This window comes from Pteropus vampyrus, unplaced genomic scaffold (genome assembly GCF_000151845.1).
Source record: "Pteropus vampyrus isolate Shadow unplaced genomic scaffold, Pvam_2.0 Scaffold72, whole genome shotgun sequence".
NCBI lineage: Eukaryota > Metazoa > Chordata > Mammalia > Chiroptera > Pteropodidae > Pteropus > Pteropus vampyrus.
Genome location: NW_011888853.1, coordinates 2,903,684 through 2,924,356, shown reverse-complemented (window position 1 = coordinate 2,924,356; position 20,673 = coordinate 2,903,684). Strand labels below are relative to the sequence as shown.

Below are 20,673 nucleotides of genomic sequence, written 5' to 3'. Positions count from 1 at the left end.
GGGGCTGTGCTGAAGCCCTGCTCCGCCAGAACTGCAGGCATCACAGCGGACCCAGCTGCATGGAGGGGCTGAGAGGTCCCACCTGCTGTCTGGCTGACATCCCATGGAGGTGGTGGCACCAAGCCAGGGGTGTGGTGCGCAGGGAGGGCCTGCAGAAGCCTGGAACCGGAATAGTGAGCCGGTGCTGGCATATGGCACGGCGTGGCCCAGCAGAGTGGAACCAACGAGAACCCCGCCGTTGCCTGGTTTTGCTGGTTTCGCTCTGCGCTTTTGTGTTTACGCTCCTGGGAGTTGTCCTGTGCTGGGCAGGTGGCAGGTGGCAGGGCCAAGCCCCATAAAGATAAGGGAGCACCCAGCCATTCAGCCTGAGTACAGTAAACAAAGCCTCTCTCCAGCCAGGCCCGGTCCCTGGAAGGAGGGACGTGGACGGGGCCCCCACTGGTCAGAAGGTGTCTGTGCGAAGTACAGGAAGTTGCCCCTTTGTCTGAGCAGCAAAACCCCACTCCCCCTTGCACCCTCGTGTGTACACGTCTACCTTTCCCCTATTTCCCAGCCCATGATGCTTTTCCTCCCTCCACTTTTGGCTCGTCCAGCGCTATTTCTATCCTATTTCTTCGTAGGGCCTCCAGCCACTTACTAGAACATCCCTTCTTCCTCCCGCCTGACTGTGTGACGTGCCGTCAACACGAAAAAGAGGTTCCAGGGGAAACGGAAGCACCGAGAACCCGTGATAACTCGGGGGTCCCCAAATCTCTAGGGCAAAACTAAGACTTAGAACTCCAGTTTTTAGAACCCTCAAGTTGAGTTTTTTAGGCCGAACCAGCTCCCGTGTTTTGAGTGGGTCTCGTTTGGGATTAGTTTTCCCCTTATTCTGGAATACACGAGACGGGTGTCCGACCGCCCTGGAAGCTCACAGCATCTCTCTCTCTCTGTTGCACCTTGGGTAGGAGCATCTTTCTCCTCTGTATCCTTTCTTCTCGACAGAGTTCAGAAAGAGCAGCTGGAGGCCATCTTCAAGCTCATGAAGGACAACAAGGAGACCTTCGGCGAGATGTCCGATGGAGACGTGCAGGAGCAGCTCAGGCTCTACGACATGTAGGCTGCCACCTCCGCCACCCAGAGGGATGTCCATGGCTGCCGCGCCGTGACTCCGCCCTGACCCGGGACCCCAGCCCTTGTTACTTTCTGCCCTTTGCAGGCTTCATTTTATCTTACACCCATAGATGTGGATTTTCTCAGTTCTCGACATTTATGTGTCCTATTACAGGGATCAGGACTGGAGTTTAGAGGAGACAGTCTCTGAGTCCTCCAGCTTCTGCCTGCTGGTGAGGCTCCCGCTGTTACACACAGGTGAACCTCTGAGACCGTCTCCTGATCCAAATTAAGCCTTCTGTGCAGACCCAGGGCAGGCAGCAGCCCCGGGGGCTGGCTTGGGGGCTCAGCGCCCCCCGGCACAGGGCGTGGAAGGGATCCACGCTGCTGAGGGCAAGTGGACCATCAGGTCCTGCGGCCTGCGTGTCCAGTCTAATGACGGTACTCTCTCTTTCTGCCTTAGGAGGATTTCTGGAAGCTTCCATAACTCTGTGGAAGCAAGCAGTCGGGGAGCATTCTTTTAGCAAAAAGTCTGATTCAATCTCCCCTTCATCCTGGAACAAAACGACTGTATCAGAGTTAAGCCCCTCTAAGAGCTCCTTTGATTCACGCATGAGAATTACTTCACACATAATCGAGTGAAACTTATTTGAGTGCTTATAATGTACCTAGAACTAAGCTAGACACTACAGACAGGAGAAATAAAATATGCGACATGGTGCCTACCTTTAGGGAGATTAAAGCTGTCTGGAGAATAACCTTGCCGGGCAGCATTCAATAAAATGCCAAAATGACCTCACCGAACAGTGTCTGGGACACCTCATGAGATCAATAAATTCCTGCGAGTCAGTGAACACACGACGATGCAAATAACAATGGTTCTTCGTGCTGCCCAGGGCTTGTTTCTGATCACCCCATCGGCAAGAAAATGCACAGCCCCCTGAGTTAGGGAGCATATGCTAAAGGGAGAACCTATAAAGTTCTTATATTTTTTATTTGCTGAAATAAAACTAAACCAATGCACTGAATTAAAAGCAGCAGTGGCGTTTAAGGCACCTCAAGTTGATGCTAATGGGGAGTACAGTTGACCTCATCTCTTGCTGGCGAGAATTTTCTCAGGTCTCCTCCCGTCTGTCACTGTAATTCTTTTTGCTTCTTTGCTGACAGGGCGCATGGCGGAGGGTCTGTTCTCTGTGACTATGGTCCTACATTTGGATGTCGATGTTTTCTTTTTTTAAAAAAATTTATGTTTGTCACTGCTTTTTTTAAACTTTTAGGATTTCAGAATTGTTTGTTCTCTTGCGGGGGTCCCAGGGAGCCCCTCACACTGCTTTATGTCCTGTCCCCCGAATGCATGTCAGAAGGCGGGGCCGTCTCTCCCGACACGCACTGTAGAACTGTAGCTCCCGCTGTCACCATTTCCCTCTCCTTCCCCGAGTCCTTCTGCTCTGATTATACCAAAAAGAAATGACTCGTGGCATTTGAGTCAAAATTCTCACGGCGATGGGAAAGGTAAACTGAAGGAATTTTGGTGTACTTGGCTCGCTAAGATGTTCCGACTGCAGAGAACAGATAGCAATGTAACTGTTTTAAAGGAGAGCGCGAGGTCACGCGAGGCCAAGGCAGAATGGCGCAGCCCAGGGCAGTCGGGCCCAGGGCAGTTCTCTCAGCTCGGTCTTCCTCGCGCTGCGGGCTGTTATCGCAGACCAGCTCTCTTCATGGTTACCAGAGGGACACAGGCGTCACATCCAGAAGCGGGAAAGGGGTCCTCGTCTCTTGCTCGTGTCTCTAGGAGGGAACTGGTCCAGATCCTTCTCTACCTTCTTTCAGGTCCCAGTTGGCCAGAATTTGTCATGTGTCCATCCTTCAGTCACTAGCAAGGCGATGGGCCCGCCGTGATTGGCTGAGACCCCTCACATGGCCATTTAGAGGAGGGGCTATCTGGACCCCGGTGGGGCTCTGGGAGGAAGGGGCAGGGGCGGGTAGGTAATGGGTAGACACCAGGATCACTCTGTTACCTGGCAGGGACTTGGAAGACAGTGTCTGGTGCCCGGTGTACCTGACACTCCTCCTGGCCCTCTGATGCTCTCAGGTAACCTGCATCTGTTTACACCATTTCTGTCACCCCACCTGCCTCCCTGAGACACCCTCGAGTCCATTTGTGGCTGGAAGAGTCCTATCAAAACAAAACCCATTTCAAACTGACACCCCTATGTCCCCCCAGATAACAGTACTGCTATGGGTCAGGAAAATCGGAGTGCCTTCAAAAAAAAGTATCTGCTGATTCCAACCATTCTTAGAAGTTTCCTGGGGTCGATGTCAGGAACTTAACGCAGAATCATAACATCTCCCCTTCAAGCTGTCACCAAGAGGAAACGTCCTGTTCATTCACAAGTGTTGGGAGCGTGAGGGGAGACGGCAGCAGCGGGTGGGAGGAGAGCAAACTCTAGAGGGGAGACCTCCACAGGCAGGCAGGCCAAGACAGGACACCACCAGGTGCCACTGCCACACAGGGCCCAGAGCCACCGAGCTGACAGAAGCCAGTCGGAATGGAACTCTCTCCGGGTCTGGGGACTCAGACACTTTCAAGCACTCAGTCTCCACCCAGCAATGAGAACCAGTCTGAGCCTCAGTCCCGCCCCCTGTACCCCAATCCCCGCCCTGGGGCCCTAAGCCAGAGGTGCTCACACAAAATAGCAGTGGCTTGTCACCCATCACACACCTGCAGTGGGTTAAAAACCACGTCCACGGACAGTGCATTTCTGTCTACCAGACTCTCCTTGCTAGAGACTTTTCAGGGCCTCCTTCCCTTAAAGGATCTGTTGCAACCACCACTATCTGGACAAAATTAGGTGTCTCCTCACTTCTCGTCCTCAAAGTGATAGCCTTTCCAAGTGGCCATGTTGAGGAGAACGTACAATCTACGCAGCTTGAAGAGTAGCCTAAACCTGAGGGCGAGCTTGCCGTGAACTCTGCACACAGTGCTTTTTTCCCCTACTCTTTGTATTTGTTTTCATTTTCTTTTTTAATCTGAAAAGGTAGTTTTCCTAAGAACAGATCACTTGGAGGTTGTTTTGTTCCTCCCAGTTGGATGATAAGAACATACACTCGTCCAAAGGACCTCCCTGGGCTCGTATTTTGACAAAGCCTAAGCTTATCATCCGGGCAGCAGCCTGGGCCTGGCAGACGTACGCATGGCTAGGTCCAGGCAGACCAGGCCTCACGCCTTCCAAAGGCCATAGCGTCGTGCACGTGGAATCAGGCGCTGCCAACGAACAGCAGCGAGAGGCTCTGCCTCTGCTTGAGCCACAGCTGCAGGGGTGCTTGGCACGGCAGACACCCACATCATCCATTTGGCCCCACCATCCTATCTAGGATCCATGTCCAGGCTCTACTCCTCACTGCAGAAGGAAAGTTTATATAATCTTGAAATAGGTAAAAGTCATTTATACATTTCCCCGCCCCCTCACCTCCTCGAGGAAGCCCGGAGAGCGGCAGTGTGCCAGAAATCCTTAGACCAGGCAACACCGAGGCTACATTAAAAATAACTTGAGGTCCACTCAGCCAAGCATGCCTGTCCATCCAGGGTCTAGAACTGGGTCCCTGGAGAACAATGGCCAAGCTCGGCAAACTCCCACTGTCAATAGATTTTTGTTTTGTGGTCTTTTGTTTTATTATTGCTATTATTCTATTTCTCCCTCTGAGGCTTCCACCAGATTCTCCATCACCACCACCAGCTCTACTCTTTAGGAATAAACCATTTGAATTAGTTTTGGCTTTGGCCTTCAGTGTTTCTTTTTGCTAAAGGCAGCAGCCTATATACACTGTCTCTAGAGATCACTCCATAAACAATACCACTGGCTTCCTCGTTCTATTTAATGCTGCAAAGTCTGCTGTATAATGTTACAGTCCTGATGTCCCGCGGGCTTATTCAGCCATTCTCCCACCAATGGACACTTGCTTTGTTTCCAACCTTTTGCTAATTCAAATACGACCACAATAAAACTTTGTGCACCTGTCGTTTCCTATTTGTGAAAGTGCATTTTCAGTACAGAGTCCTGAAAATAAACTGCTGGGTTAAAGGTAAATTCACACACACACACACACACACACACGTACAAAATTCACGTTATTTTGTCAAGATATTACTTCCCCAATCCACACCCGAGTTATACCAATTTGCAGTCCACCAGCAACATGAGAGAGCGTTTCTGCACTGACCTTAACGGAGCACCTAGTCAAACTTCGGGTTATTATCAATTACACGGGTCAGAAATGTTAGCTCAGGGGTTTTACTTTGCATTTTTCTTAAAAGGTTGGGCATCCATTCGATGTTTAAGGGCTCCTCAAATTTATTTCCTGTAAACTGTTCGTTTCTGTTTCTGCCTGTTTTCCATTGACTACCATCCATCAAGCTTAGCTTTAACTCAACAGCCACATTTCTGATTATTTGGGCGATTATTCCCGGCGCAGCGCCGGTTATCGTCCTGCCCTGATCCTGCATAGGAGTCCAGGGAATGTGGGTAATTCCAGGAAAAGCCTACCAAATCGGGCAGCCTTCGCTGAAAGCCAAAATGCTTATTAGAAAAAAAGACCGTCGTGCGCAGCACAACTCCATTTCCGCGTTAACTAAGCTCCCGCTTTCTAAACGGAAAGGAGACACACGCGCGCACACACACACGGACACGCACACACGGACGGACACACATACACACACGGACACACACACACACACACACACACGGACACACAACGGAATCGCAAGTTAGACCCATCACTGGCCACGGGCCGTATCCCTCCGCGGCGTCTCAGTGGTTCGAGCATCTGCCAATCTTCTGCGAAGACGAAGCTCTTGCCTTCCATTGGGTACCGCACCCTTCCATCGTTATCCCCCGCCCCCGAGCTCGCCTCGCTCCGAGATGGGACGTCCCGGATGTCCGGTCTCGTCCAGTCGCGTTTTCTCAGTGATTGACACGGGCCTTTGTCCAATGAGGAGCGCGGGATGGCCCGGCCGGTCCACGCGAGGTCCCCGTCTCGCGCCTCGGCCGCAGAGGCTGCCGGGTGTTGGGGCTTCGGGTCCCGTGATTGGTGACACGGCCGGGTCCGCGCCCCTGGTCTTGCCTTAGAGCCCGAGCCCAGCCCACCCAGGCCGCCGCCCTTCCTCGAATCCAGTCTGGAGGTCCGTCCCCAAAGCGACATGCCCTGCCGCGTGGGGGTGCGGCCTGGCGATCCGTCCTGCTTGGGGCGGACTCGTCGTTCCCTACGGAAGCCCAGAGTGCCGCTGAGCTCTGCGCCCTGCTGGTCTCCGCAGGTGAATTCTAGTCGTCCCGGTACCCCAGGATTCCACCATCTTCACCCTCTTCCCCCAGCACTCCCCGGGCCCGTCCTAGCGGGCATGAGAGAGTGGCCTGGGGTCTCAGACCACTGCCCTACAGCTGAATGCAACACTCCTTCCCTCCCTTGTTTTACACATTCCCGTTATTCCCGCGCCTAAGGCCAAATCTAGCAGATCCTTCTGACGGGGCAACTGCGCGCACTCACTTTCTCACCCTGGAGTCTTTGGTATTGGGTTGATTTTTAAGAAGGTGCAAGGCCAGTGAGTCACACTTTCCCTCATTCGCGCTTGCTCTGTCGCGTTATGCCCCAGACCCTGAAGCTGGGGTCCACCAAAGCACCACTAAGTCTGAAATCAAGGTGGACTCACCACTTGGCTCGAATGATCAAATTGTTTCTATTCTGCCACCCAGATCCAGCCCATGGGAGGCTCTGCCGTCCTGGGGCGGGGTACCACCAACCTCGACTCTTTGGGCCTGAGCGGGGGCCTGGGTCCTCCATAAATGAAAAAGGGGGTCATGCCTCAGATCAGGCTGGGTCATGGGGGGTTACTGAACTATGTTCAATAACTGCCAGGCTGCAATCAGGGTTTTTCGGCGGCGGGGCGGTGGGCGGGATCTCATTTTTCTCCTTTAAGTACTTTAATTACTTTTTGTTGCACCCTCCGAAGGGGACAGGTTATTCTGGCAGGCTCAGTCATTTAGCTCCTTCAAAGATTGAGCATATTCACCTCAGAACTGTGTTAGGTGATGTCTTTTGTTCTCTTGAAATCAGCTCCAATGACATTGCAAGTTAAATTTCAGGCGAGGAGGCAGCTGGCAAGGGAATAAAATTAAGAAAATTGTTCCAGAGAGAAAAGATTCATTGAAAGAAATGGGAGCAAGGGGGCAAAGCACATAGGATTCACATTTGCATATTGAGTCGTGTGAATTGGCGCATCATGCTTTTCAGACATCTATTGAGCCTGTCTTCACGCAAAGCACTGTGCTGGATGATGTATTGCAAAATGAACTCGACTTGGTTTCTACTTTTGAGGCAAGGCGAGGTGAAGATTCACTAACTTTTCAGAATGCAGGCTATAGCAGAGCGCTGTGTGCCTTGCTAGCATTCTCTCATAAATCTTTAAAACAGCTCTGTGAAGGACGTGACATTCCTTTTACAGAAGAAGAAAAGACTCAAAAAAAAAAATTGAAGATAACTCAATTTTTAAAAGAGCAATGGATCTGAATAACATTTCTGCAAAGAAGGTATACAAGTGGCCAATAAGCACATAAAAAGCTGTTCAACGTGCAAATGAAATGCAAATCAAACCAGCATGAGACACCACTTCACAGCCACTAGGATGGCCATATTAAAAAAAGGCAGTAATAACTGTCGGTGATAATGTGGGGAAGTTGGAATCCTCACACACTCTGGATGCGAATGTAAAATAGTGCAGCCGCTTTGGAAAACTGGCAGTTTCTCCAAAGACTAAACCAAGAATTGCCATGAGACCCAACAATTCTACTCCTGGGTAGATGGATGCCCAAGTGAAATGAAAACATGTCCATACTCACCACACACACACAAAAAGATAGTTATGTGATACGATGGAGGTGTTAGCTGTCAGCGTGGTAGAAATCATTTCACAGTGTAGAAGTGTATTAAATCAATGCATTGTACACCTTGAATTCCACGATATTATACGTCAATTATATCTCAGTAAAGCTGGGAAAAAACATGTCCACAGAAAAAGTGATGCGTGAACGTTGATAGCAGCATTATTCATAACAGCTAAAAGATGGAAAAAACCCACTTGTCCACCAACCGATGGATGGGTAAATACAATGTGGCATATCCCTATAATGGAACATTATTCAGCAATGAAAAAGAATGAAGTACTTACATGCTACAGCATGCATGAACCTTGAAACATGCAAAGAAGCCAGATGCAAAAGACCACATAGTGTATGATTCCATTTATATGCGATGCACTGAGTAGGCATATTTAAAGACACAGAAAATAGATTAGTGGTTGCCTCGGGCTGGGGGTTGGGTGAAGGGGAAAGAGAGACTGCAAACGAGTACAGGGTATTTTGGGGAACATGGGAGCATTCTAGAATCGATTGCAGTGATGTTTGACCGACTGTGAATACATAAAAGCCATTGAACCGCGTGCTTTAAACAGATGAATTTTGTGCTCTGTGAATTATGCCTCAATAAGCTGATGTCTATAGTCTTTGTTTTTGTGACATTCCAGTCAAAATAGCAACACGAGCACATACTGCAGTTACCTCCTTTGGTCTCGTGAGAGGATTTTCTTTTTCATCTGTAACCACAAGGGGAAAAAGACATGCCTTGGATGTGTACTAACAGCTAATATTTATTTTGTGCTTGTACCTGGCACTGTGATAAGAACATTACGTTCTGTGCAGTTCAGTCCTTGTGAGAAAAGTGGTGTGTGGCAGGTCAGGTCGCCAGGAAGCCAACTCTGAAGTGGAGATGGGCAGAGGTTCATGAGGAAGAGCCCCTGGGGTCAGCTCCTGGGGCAGGGCGGGAGGGGGCAGGGCTGGGCCCAGGGAAGAGCCAGCTGCCACACCACCTCAGCAGAAGTCCTGGCAGATGCTGGGGAAAGTGTTGACGATGGGATGGCCCTTCAGAGCCCCTGCGGGTGAGGACCAGGCCTTTATACTCCCTTGTCTGTCAGTCGTCGGAAGCCGGCTGCCACAGGCAGGGGCCCACTCCTTCATAGGGGCCGACAGTGGGGGACAAAATCCCCCATCCCTGGTGGGAAATCCAGGCGGCCGCCTCTGCCCCAAGGAGCCTTGAGAGGCTGGAACGAAGATGGGACACGCAGCTGCATGTACTGCCGAGGACTGCTCCCTCCAGGGGTGCTGCACACAAGGACTGGGGGTTCCTGGAGCATGGACCCCTCACCGCAGATAAGGGGCGGGAAGATTACTGTACATTTCCTGTTCTCAATCAGCCATTTCTCCAAAGAACCCTGTTTTTTTTTTTAAATTGGGAAATGATATTTAGAAATAAGAGCTGAATTCTGCTGCTGCTGCTGTTGATAGGGACGAGGAACACCTGTCTCTCCAACTGTGACCCCCTCATCTCGGGGAGTGGCAGTTTCAGGATGGTCTTTGTGGACTAGTTTTTCCAACTAGGGAAATCAGGGGGATGTGTGGCCTTTGTCTACTGGAGTGGCTTTGAGTGTAGCTCATCCAGTATCATCCCTGAGTTGTTTTCCTACTCATTTTTTATGACAGACTGTATTTTATGGCTGGGGATGTTTATTTGTTTCTTCTTATCTAAATTATTGATTTGCTCACAGGAAATGCAAACACAGAACTGGGACATCAGGAGGCTGTCAAAGAAGTGTCAGAACATAAGGCGACCGATAAAACTGAATTCCACTGATAATTAAGCAATAAACACATGGTACCACGGAAGACTTGCTTTATCTCAGGCCGTCCAGCACATCTGCTCATCCCCGGAGGCGACCGTTCTTGGCAGAGATCGTCCTGCCGTGCTGAGAGGGTCCCTGACTCATGGGGAATGGTTGCTCTTTCTATCAGCAAGCCTCCCTCTCATCCCGCTGAATCCTCTGAAAGAAATTCCTAAGTGACATGCAGTCCTGGGTCCTAGATTCCTGCCAGCTCACCGTCCCTGGGGCCACAACTTCCAGGGAAGTGAGAAGTCTGAAGTCAGAGGACGAAATGAGGCGTCCCTACCGTGTGGAACCTGCACGTTTGGCTTCTAAGTTTTCAGACACTGCAGCTCAGCAAACAGGTGGCGCCAGGGGCCCCTTTTCACAAGTGGCCCTGTTGGCATTCTCATCCCCACCCACAGCCACTTGGCATCTTTTGTTCTCAGTTTTGAATCTTAGCCATCGTTCTGGAACAACATGGAACATCTCAATCAGTGTCTTAGCCTGTGTGGCAAGAAGCTGGATTTTGGCCACTCCTCGAAGCTCGTGTCCCTTTTCGTCCTTTCAGCCACCGTGACCCATTGGTGTGGGCAGTACACCATCCCCTACTTAGACGCTTTAAAGGAAGCACAGTTTTTCCATTTGCAGGATACAGGTCTATTTGAGGGTCTCAGTTGAAATCGAACCTGGGAAAAAGGTTAGTGAAAATTCAACTATTGGCAAAAATATGCTGATCTTTTAGGAGTTTAGAGAAACAGCACTTTTTATTGGGCCTGGCTCAGATGGGACGTGTGAAGGGGTCTCTTCTCGCTCATAGACATCCTCCTAGTTTAGAGGCCTATCAGATGTACAAGTATATCAAATACGAGACTCTTTAATATCCTTCCTTGCCCTTTGCCGCCTCATGAGTCCTTGTTAAGGGTCTAGGGATGAGAAAGTTTAGTGTACCATGAAAATAATCCTAGGGAAAATCAGATTTGTGGAATGGCCATGTTACTGCGGGTAACCAACGTGGAATTCTATCTTGGAGGAAGTTTTGGCGATCCACATAAATAGCAGGCCCAGAGGGACTCAGCCCATTCCGTCCCCATGCCCTTTCCTGGGACTAGGCTGAGGGTTTCTTTGTTCGTACCTAATCTCGGCGTCTGGGGTGAAAAATGACTTATCTGGTATTAACACCTGTTTTGTTTTTACTCAACTGATTTATCACACACTTACTAAATGCCTAAATGTGTTACTCCCTTCTGTAAAAAGGAGATTTTAACTACCTTCATTGAGCTGTTCTCAGAAATAAAAAAATACATACATATAAGTGCTTAGGACGGAGTCTGTGCTCTTGTGAACTATTATTATAATCATGAAAGATTTGCTCAAGGTTCTACAGCAAAATAGTGGCAGGGTATAATTACAGAGATGGGGAGGCAGGTGAGGTGTATCCTGCGTTGCTGGCAGAAGGAGCCTCCTTGCTGGCAGAAAAACCGCTTTCCCAGCCCAAAAGGGGAGGGGACTGCCCCAGAATTAAAGGACTTTCATTCCCAAAGACACCTGAAGGTTCTTATGGTGTGGTTTGGCAAACGATTGCCTTTCTTGGTGGCAGTTGTATAATTAGGTGGTAAGGTCTCCACTGTAAAGCATCCATGTGCCACGTGGAGCTAATTGTGCATTTCTGAGAGCCAAGGCCATGCTGAAACTTAAAATCAAAAACAAATCTTCCTTTAGATGTAGAGAAAAGATCCAGTTAACGTCGAGTGTCTGAAGCAGGCCGTTCAGTAACAGGGTCTGTGCTCTAAAACGAACGACGTGTGGCTAGAGAGACGGGAGCAGCCGTGACAAACCCAGATGGTGCTTGAATTCAGGGCAGCACGTTGATGTCAACAGGTAAGAATTAGCCCCTGGCCTGGAAGGCAGAGAGCGAGTTCCCGAGTGTTTTAGTGTGTAATTCTGAGTGATTCTGTGCCACGAGCGTAAAGGAAGCTGTGTGTAATTAGTCTGCTGCTTTTTAGACTCGGTTTAAATGGAATATTCTACCGCCACATAAAAGGCAGCGTGGCACAAAGGACCCAGGAGGTCAATGTAGATTCAAAGATGCAAATTGGCTGAAAATGAAAGTATGAAAATATTCTATGTTTCTTGTGGCTGTTGTAGGAGTAGTGGGGCTGCTCTCCTCTTATCCGACTAGTCTTCTTGATGCTCCCTTCTTAGAGATAAAGAGGGACATTTTATAATGACTAAAAGGTCATTCTATCAAGAAAATATAACAATTTTATACACATAGGCACTCAACAGACCTCCAAAATATATGCGATAAGAAAACCTGACAATCGAAGGGAGAGGTGAACAATTCAACAATAACGGTTGGGAACTTCAGTGCCCCACTTTCAATAATGGATAAAACTACTAAGCAGAAAATCAACAGGAACAGAGAAGATTATAAACCAGCTCAAACTGCCCCTAACAGACACCCAGCAACAGCAGAATACACATTCTTATGTGCACATGGAATATTTTTTAGAACAGACCATATGCTAAGCCATAAACCTCAATAGATTTATGAGGATTAAAATCATACAAACTATGCTTTCCAAACACAAGGAATTAAATTAAAAGATAATGGTAGAGAGATATTTGGGGAATATACAAATATGTGGGAATTAACACTCCTAAAAAAAAAAAAACGAGAGAAGTCACAAGGGAAAATTAGAAAATATTTTGAGATAAATGAAAACAAAAGTCAGCAATGATGGACTGCAGCAAAATGCTTAAAGGGAAATGTGAATCCTATGTTTAAAAAAAGAACTATCTACACACACACACACACACACACACACACACACACACACACTAACCTTCCATTTTAGGATACAAAACGATCGCGTAGAAGAAAGGAAATGATAAAAATCAGAGTGGAGATAAATGAAATTCAGAACAGAAAAGCCATAGAGAATGACCCTGGGGTAGGCAAAGCGATGACGCCAAAAGCACATGCGAGAAATGAGTTTGATAAATTAAGACTCTATCACGATTTTAAATGTTTGTGCTAAAAAAGACACCATCAAGAAAATGAAAAGACGACCCACAAACTGAGAGAAAATATTTGCAAATCATATATCTAATAAGGGGCTTTTATCCAGAATATGTACAGAACTCTTAAAACTCAATAATAAAAAGATGAATAAACCAACTAAAATATGGTCAAAAGATTTAACTAGACAGCTCTTCAAAGACGATATGTCAATGGCTAATAAGTATATTAAGAGACGTCCAACAACATTAGCCATCAGCAAAACACAAAACCACAGCATGCCAGTTCACAAAAAGACAATAAATTTTGGTGAGAATGTGGAAATTTAATCCTTCAGGTATTGCTGATGGGAAAGCAAAATGGGCAGCCGCTCCGAGAAGTACTTTAGCAGTTCCTCAAAAATTTAAGCATAGAATTGACTGTAATTCAGTAATTATACTCCTAGGTATCTACAGAAGTGAACACATATATTCACGCAAAAATTTGTACTTCAATGCTCGCAGCAGCATTATATCTAATAGCCAAATGCAGAGACAACCCAAATGTCCACAAACGGGTAAATAGAAAAACAAAATGCAGTCTATCCACACAATGGAATATTATTATTTATCAATAAAAAGGAATGAAGTATTGACTCATGCTACAGCATGGATGAACCTTGAAAACATGCCAGTCACAGGAGACCACGTAATCTATGACCCCATTTACATGAAATATCCAGAACTGGCAAATCTATAGAGACAGAACACAGATTGGTGGCTGCCTACGGCTGAGCGGGGAAGGAAGCGAGCTGGGGAGGGGCCTGATGATGGGCACAAGGTTTCTTTGGGGGGATAAAGAGAATGTTTTAAAGTTGGATTATGGCGATGGTTGCATGCTCTGTAAACTCATTGCACAATCCAATTGCACAACGAAAATTCACCGAATCGTACATTTAGGTGCATGAACTATATGATATATAAAGACAGGCCACACCATGGGACACTGAATGAGTTTCCCGTGGGTTACCTCTGACGAGCCGACTTCTGGAAAGTTGGAGTTCTTTCCATTTAATCCAGCCTCCTCTAAATCATCAAGCGTGTCTTCTGACAGAGAAGCCGATGGCTGACACGTTTCAAGAGTTCCAGTCCTGGACTGATCCCAGGGCATCCTCATTCTAGAGAAACGGTGATGTCTCCATGGAAAAGTACGCATCGCCCAGAGGACGGCCCTCCGGGTTGACCGGTTTCAGCCCCTTTGAGCCATTTTACAGCCCTGTAAATTGTAGGTTTTGGATGGATGTGCAAAGCCTGTCTGTGATGTCCTTCCTCCCTGGGGAAAAACCAGTTTTGCCCCCATTTGCAATTCAATCTCCTAATCCTTCCTCTGTGTTCGTTTTTGTGCTGCGACATTTCTCTTTGGAGTCGGTTATTACATCTGCCTGGTTATTATGTCGCTCGTGAGTAGAATAATATCGTTAACACGTTTTCACGTTTCAGGTCTATATGAGAGTCATGATCTTACGGCTGACTAAAGTCAGAAGCTTTAGTTTAAAAAGAAGACAGTAAATCTAACCAAACACAAAAATCGTGATGATGTTTGAAAAACTATTAGTCTTTTTCCTCTAAAATCTGGATCTCACTTTCTGCCCAGGTGCACACAATGGCAGCACTGGGCTGGCCCCTGACAACCAGGAACTTCGGATTATCCTGTCCCACTAGTTGGCTTCAAGAACTCTCAGTTTAACCCACCTTTGTTTGAGGTGGCAAGAGGCACAGACTGTGTCTCAGCTCGCACTCAGCCGCTTAGCTAGATCTCCACGCCATGTGGCGCTTAGATGCAACACACGGCCTGTGTCTTCTTCAAACACGAGGTGAGATGAAAAAGATGCTTCGTTTAGTGAAACCAGTGCTGTGGGTGAAAAACGCCTTCCCGCTTCCTAGCATTGCAGACAGGCACCGGGCCAGAGGGTAACTGCTGGTGCCACGTGTGTGCGAACTCGAGGCACAGGGTCAGTGCAGACAGAGTTATGACTTGGCTCAGGTCTATTCAGGAGATGTTTATGAGTCCGTTTGTGAGCGCTGCTGGCTTAGGTGTGCTCTGGGGGTGAGGGTGAGGGCGAGGCTCAGAGACGGAACCAATATCAGGAGAGGTGTCTTCCTAGCTCGCAGCCTGTCCCCTGGTCTGGCGTGAGTTAATGGCGCACGGCGGGGGATAAAGGAAGCCTATTTCGGTTGTCTGGATTACTTTCCACCGCTCAGAGGCATGTTCTTACCCTTTTCATCCTCCCTGGGAAGGTTGTTTAAGCATTTATTGTTGTTACCTAGGTGAAGGCCAAGGACTTTGGGTCTGGAATTAGAAGCTGTGCATTCACTGCCATGTGCGAGCAGCGGACCCAGCTCCCCACACTTCAGAGCTGCTGGAAAACCCCTGTTTCACGTCCCCTGGTCCACGTACTGTAAGCAATGTCAGCAACCTCCCGCTCCTCTGCATGTTCTGTCCCCTGCAGCTGATCTCGATGTCATTTGTGAGTTGTCCATTCACTCCAAGCATTATATATATGTTTTCTTTTGTTTTGTTTTCCATATTAAGGCAGAGTTAATGATTTCTCAGGAGCACTTCTGTGCTTTGGGTAAGAACACAGCCTTCGGGTCGGCTGGATCTGGTCCCTGAGCCAGCATCTCACTTTGTGATCTTGGGCCAGCTGCCTGCTCGCAGAGGCGACTTTCCCATCTGTAAAATCGGGTCCGTGACCGGCGCCCAGCTCCTGGAGGGGCTGTGAGGTCTGCCTTCGTGCAGGCGAAGCATTCCACAGTGCCTGGCTCAGAGCGTGCCCTACGTGTGTGGGTCATGGTTGTCACGGTCATGACTTCAGATGACAAGGCCGGACAGAATGGCAGGCGCCTGCCCTTCCACGGCATCTTCATAATAACCCTACGAGGTGGATGCCACCTCGCCTCGCTTTTTTTATCTGTAGATGAGGCAGGGAGTTTGTCATTTGCCCACGGTCACAGTAGGAAGGTAGCAGATCACAGAACTCTGTGGAAAATTCACAAAGTGTATGTTCTTTGTGCAGATTCTGACAAGCCCCCGATACCTGTAAATCAGTAGTAATCAAATCGGCCATGCGTCAGACTCACCTGGGAACTGAAAAAGGGCCTGGAAAAACCCCTATCCCCCGAGATTCTCATTTAATTGGTCGGTCGGGGTGCAGCCTGGGCATTCGGATGTTTGAACACTTCCGGGTGGCTCCCACGTGTCCCCAAGATTGACAACTACTGCTCCACTACTGAGACATTCTCACGGTCGCACACTGGTCTTTTAGGGAAAGACGGCCGGAGGGGGGGGTCCTCCAACCTGATGGGCTCCCCGTATTTTTCTTATAAAACTCACGGTGCGCACGGAGGCTGAGTAAGGCTCTTCCAGCCCCTGCACCTGTCCGGGGTCCCCCGGGGGGCCGGAACCTGGTGAAAGTGAGGTTCCATGTAGCGTGGGTCCATTTCTCATGCACTTCCATCTTCAGAAACCGGCTCCAGAGACAAGGGAAAGGAAGAAGAACCTGTCCAAACAAAAGAGCTTTTCCTTCGAGCCACGTCAGCCTACAAACCTTCATAAGGCAGCGCAGGCGGCTCCTCCTCTCTGTGGCAGACACAATCGACTCAGCGTGGCTCCCGTGAAGATAACGGGTGTGCACTCCTGGGCCAGGGGACCCCGGCACTTGCTCTCTGCAGTCCGCATCAAAGCCCCAGGATATGCAGAATTTTCCCGAGGGCCTGACCCGCCACCAGGAGGTCCTACCTGTGGAGACTCACTCGTCTGGGCCAGGCTGTTCGATGGCTCTTGCTTCTGGCCGTGCTGTTCTTCTTCCTCGTTATCCTTCCCTCCTTTATTAAGGGGCCTGACACCAAGCCCACCAGGTAAGGTCCTGACCACATCCACGCTCGTCATCATTTATTAGAGGAAATTGAAAACCAATAGCCCAGGGAACCCTGGAGAATCCTGAGATGCCGCTGGGTCCACGAGAGGGTGTCAGGGACCATCTACGTGGTCCGGAACCACTGGCAATGGAGACCCAAGAGGAGGCTTGGGGGACGTGGACGTGATGGGAATGGGGACACCATAGTGTCTCGGATGCCACGGGACTTGTGGTCAGAGGAAACCCTGGCGGGAGTTTGAGACCTACCGGACCGGGTTCTGGAAGGCAGGGATGGAAAACAAGACCAATTGCCCCCTGGGACCGTGAGTCATGAGCAGCTTTGAAGTCAGTTCTTACATGCCATTCTCTGTGTCCTTCGGCAAAAGATTTATGCTGTGAGTAACATTCACTTCAAAACCATACTTTCCCTGAGAGGTCTGTCAGTGAAACGGGAGTCCTTGCTTAGGGAGACAGCTTAATTCTGGGCCCCAAGTTACTCCTTCTAAATCAGTTTTTTTATAGATGAATACATCCCCAGCCGTGAGAGACCCCTTTCTTTCCTGACTCGATATTTTGGAATGATTTTGTTTCACCGTTCTTAAAATTTGAAAGTAATACATGGTCTCATAACGTCGAAAAAAACACAGAAAAGTGAAGCAAGAAGTGAGAGTCTCTCCATTACACCCCATCTCTGCCCACGCTTAGTACTTTGGTGTATATATAATTATTATTATTGTAGCTAACACCTCTAACGTCACCACATGCCAGGCGCTATTCTAAGCGCTTTATGTGTATTAACTCACTAATTCTTATGATGCTGAGTCTCCCGAGACACAGAGGGCTTCAGCGAATCACCCACGTTCACCCTGCGGGGAAGTCGTGGGGCCAGGATTCAAACCCAGGGGTTTTGGTTCCATAACCTGTGTCTTTGCCTTATGTTATATAAGCCCTTACAATAGCTGGATTAATGGGTCGGTAGGTAGGTAGATGATAGATAGATATCACACTATCCACATTATTCCGCATGTTGAATTTTTAAATCGACACTAGATCACGGGCATCCTTCCCCGTGGTACATCTTTTTAGTGGCCGTATAACGTTCCATAGACGGCATTACAACTTACACTGCCAGTCCCCATCCACCGACGCTTGGATTGGCACTCACTTTCCACATACCGTTGTGCGCAGAGGGGTCTGGATGTCCACGTGCCAGCGGCAGATTCTTTGAGGGGATGCTATTGCTACCACAGGTTGATAACCTATTATGCTTATGTCCATTTTCTGCTGTTTCAAAGGTAATGAGCATGCATTGATTTTATAAGAGGAAAAAGAAATCAGGAAAGTTCATTTCTGAAGAACGACTCAGGAGCAAAAGACTTATTTCAGCGCCACCTCCGTACTGACCTGTCCCCCTAGGTCATAGCTAGTCTGCCACGTGTGTAACTAATATCATTTTCCCGTGACACTTTATCGGAGCTATTTATATCCACGTCTGTCCCCCTGCTAGTTCTCGGGCTTCTCCAAATCGGTGGCCATAGCTTTTCCATCTTTAATCACTCACGGATACTTCTAAATGCCTGGCGTATGATTACCGCTCAGTAAATATTTGCGGAATAAATGTTGCATCGTGTTTTCAAATTCTCGCAGAATTTCCAATGAGATGGCCCATTTAGTTTCCAGAGTTTTTCCATTTAATTTTTTATTTTTATTAAGTAACGTGCAAATATGTATTTCATATTCTTAAGTCGAGTAGTATTACAAGGCTGCCATAAAAAACAGAGCCATCCCGTGTCTTCTCCCTGCTCCGGGATCCTGATTCCCAAGGCAAGAGCTTCACCTTCTCTCTGTTCTTCCTCTTGGTCCCTTCCTGCCTTATATGTAAGTCACGTGCCTATCTGCTCTTTCTTGATTTCCCAGTCAAGTGATTAATTGCTGTAAGTGAAATATAGTTCCCCCGTGGCCTTGAAGCCTGTCACGCCTTTAGATTTTCATCTCTGGATGGATACGTGAACCCCAAGGAAAGCTGATGGGGAGTCTAACTGTCCCCATGTGTCACACGGCATTAGCGCCTGACCCAATCCGACTCGCCTACATCTGCACAACATGGTATTTTGCAAAGGGCCTTTTATATGTGGGCTCGTAAAATCCTTCCAGCAGTTTTGTGAGACGGGTATTCAGATCCTCATTCGATGGATGAGAAAACAGAGGCTCAACATATTCTGTGACTCGACCAGGATCACACGGCTGGCTAGTTTGTGGCCAGGCGGGGCTAGAACCCTACCAGGCTTTTTTCCCCTCAAGTATTCTCTGTTGCCCATTTGCCAAGTGCCAAGAAGTTTGTTTTCTCTCAGACCCGAGTTCGATGCTTGAGTAGAGCCAGTGGAGTTCGGGTCGTTTGGGTATGGGTAGGTGACCACCGCAGCACACCAGATGGCTGCCCCTCATCTCACCTCGCACGAGACTGGCTCGACTTGCAGTGTCACTAACAGTGTCATCAGGAAGCAGAAATGATGAATGCCTGGCTGGAAGTGACAAATGCCACCAAGGCTGTGGGACTCTGCACAGTTTCTCAGGAGTGCCTCCAGCTCCAGCAGAGAACAGGGAGGGCTGCCCACCCCATTCCATCCTTCACTCTTCTCTCTTTTCCCGGGAGAAGATTTGGGGGTGGCCTAGAGCCTCTCCCAGTGTCTGTACCATAGAACAGCATTCGGTACAGAATGAATTAGGGGACTAATGGGGTCTTTGGGGCTCTTTTCTTATTCCTGATGAAATAATCTTCTACTCCTACTGGCTTTCTTAGTGACCTTTGATTGGGGGTATATTGCTAAATTTCGATTTGGACAACTCGTTCACTGTGTGACACCCCCTCGATTATCTCGAGACTGTGTTCCTGGGGAAGTCCTTTTCTCTTGCCAGCAGTTTCTCCATGGCTTCAGGCACAGGTGAACTTGAAACCTTTTGCCATTTCTTTGTGTCCAGGTTCCCCCCGGTGATGCGTATTTAAGAATTTAGAGAGAGGAGGGTGCCAGGTAATTATTCTTTTCATTTATTGACTAGACCTTGTTTCATTTATCGACTAGATTTGTTTCATTTATCGACTAGAGCTGTGTGGTCCCTGCTAATGATGCATTTATTTTTAAAAGTGCAATATTTTTTATTTTCACCTCCCAAATAGATCAGAATTATGAAATTAAAAAAAATTTTTTTTTTTGCTTAAATGTGATCTGTGATGGATTTGACTGTCTCTCTGAACTAGAGGTTCTTAATAGATAAAAGATCCCCCCAGCCCAGCTCAGCAAAGCCCGTGGTGTATATGTTCAGGGTCACACAGAGTCTAGCCGAGGTGAATGCAAGGCGCCCAGCGTATAGACAGAAGAAGTTTGAGCATTCGGTAAACACCATACCTGAGAATAGGTGATGCTTGTATAAACACCCGCATCCCTAGCAATCGTAGGCATATTTAATTCTAGGGAATTAAACTGGAACATAAGGACACAATCTTGTCACTGCCTGGGTCACTGCTGCTACTTCCTGTGAAATGTAAACGAGTCATCAGTAAGTCTTAGCATCTGCAGGCCCAGCAGTCCTAGATCAGGATGCAGAGAGAGGCGCCTCGTGCTGCAGCTCTCAGGGCCGAGGCGACTGCCAGGCGGATGGCCAGCTGTCCGTGCTGCATGCCTGAGATGTGGAATGCGGAAGGCCACCAGGATCACAGCCAGGTCAGGTGCTTGAAGCTGGGAAGCAAAACTTCTGTCGGCCTCTTGAGGTCCGGGGGCGGGGCCGAATCCACCAAGAGTGGTGGCTGAGTAAGGAGAGCTGTTTACTAGATGGAGGTAACACCTGGGCTTTTGTTTTGCCCTTGGAGCTTAAGCTCGGTTTTCAGTTTAAAGGGGAGCGGAGTGAGGCCCGTGCCCAGGC

General features: G+C 48.4%; 2 protein-coding genes and 1 long non-coding RNA gene across 3 annotated transcripts in view; all 3 read left to right on the top strand.

Annotated features, from left to right (window-relative positions):
• MXRA7 (matrix remodeling associated 7) overlaps nucleotides 1-1,950 on the top strand; it is a 13,864-nt gene extending 11,914 nt beyond the window's left edge. Inside the window, exons 4-5 of the mRNA XM_023531627.1 lie at nucleotides 985-1,095; nucleotides 1,268-1,950. Coding sequence (XP_023387395.1) covers nucleotides 985-1,095; nucleotides 1,268-1,385 — 229 coding nt within the window. The 3' untranslated portion in view covers nucleotides 1,386-1,950. The remainder of the gene's footprint in view (nucleotides 1-984; nucleotides 1,096-1,267) is intronic.
• A 4,147-nt stretch (nucleotides 1,951-6,097) lies between these two features.
• LOC111741055 lies at nucleotides 6,098-11,164 on the top strand. The gene is made up of 2 exons (XR_002780850.1): nucleotides 6,098-6,403; nucleotides 9,743-11,164. It is a non-coding gene; the product is annotated as an uncharacterized LOC111741055 (long non-coding RNA).
• A 3,512-nt stretch (nucleotides 11,165-14,676) lies between these two features.
• ST6GALNAC1 (ST6 N-acetylgalactosaminide alpha-2,6-sialyltransferase 1) overlaps nucleotides 14,677-20,673 on the top strand; it is an 11,419-nt gene continuing 5,422 nt past the window's right edge. The window contains 3 exon segments of the mRNA XM_011362076.1: nucleotides 14,677-14,712; nucleotides 16,665-16,756; nucleotides 19,735-19,744. Coding sequence (XP_011360378.1) covers nucleotides 14,677-14,712; nucleotides 16,665-16,756; nucleotides 19,735-19,744 — 138 coding nt within the window.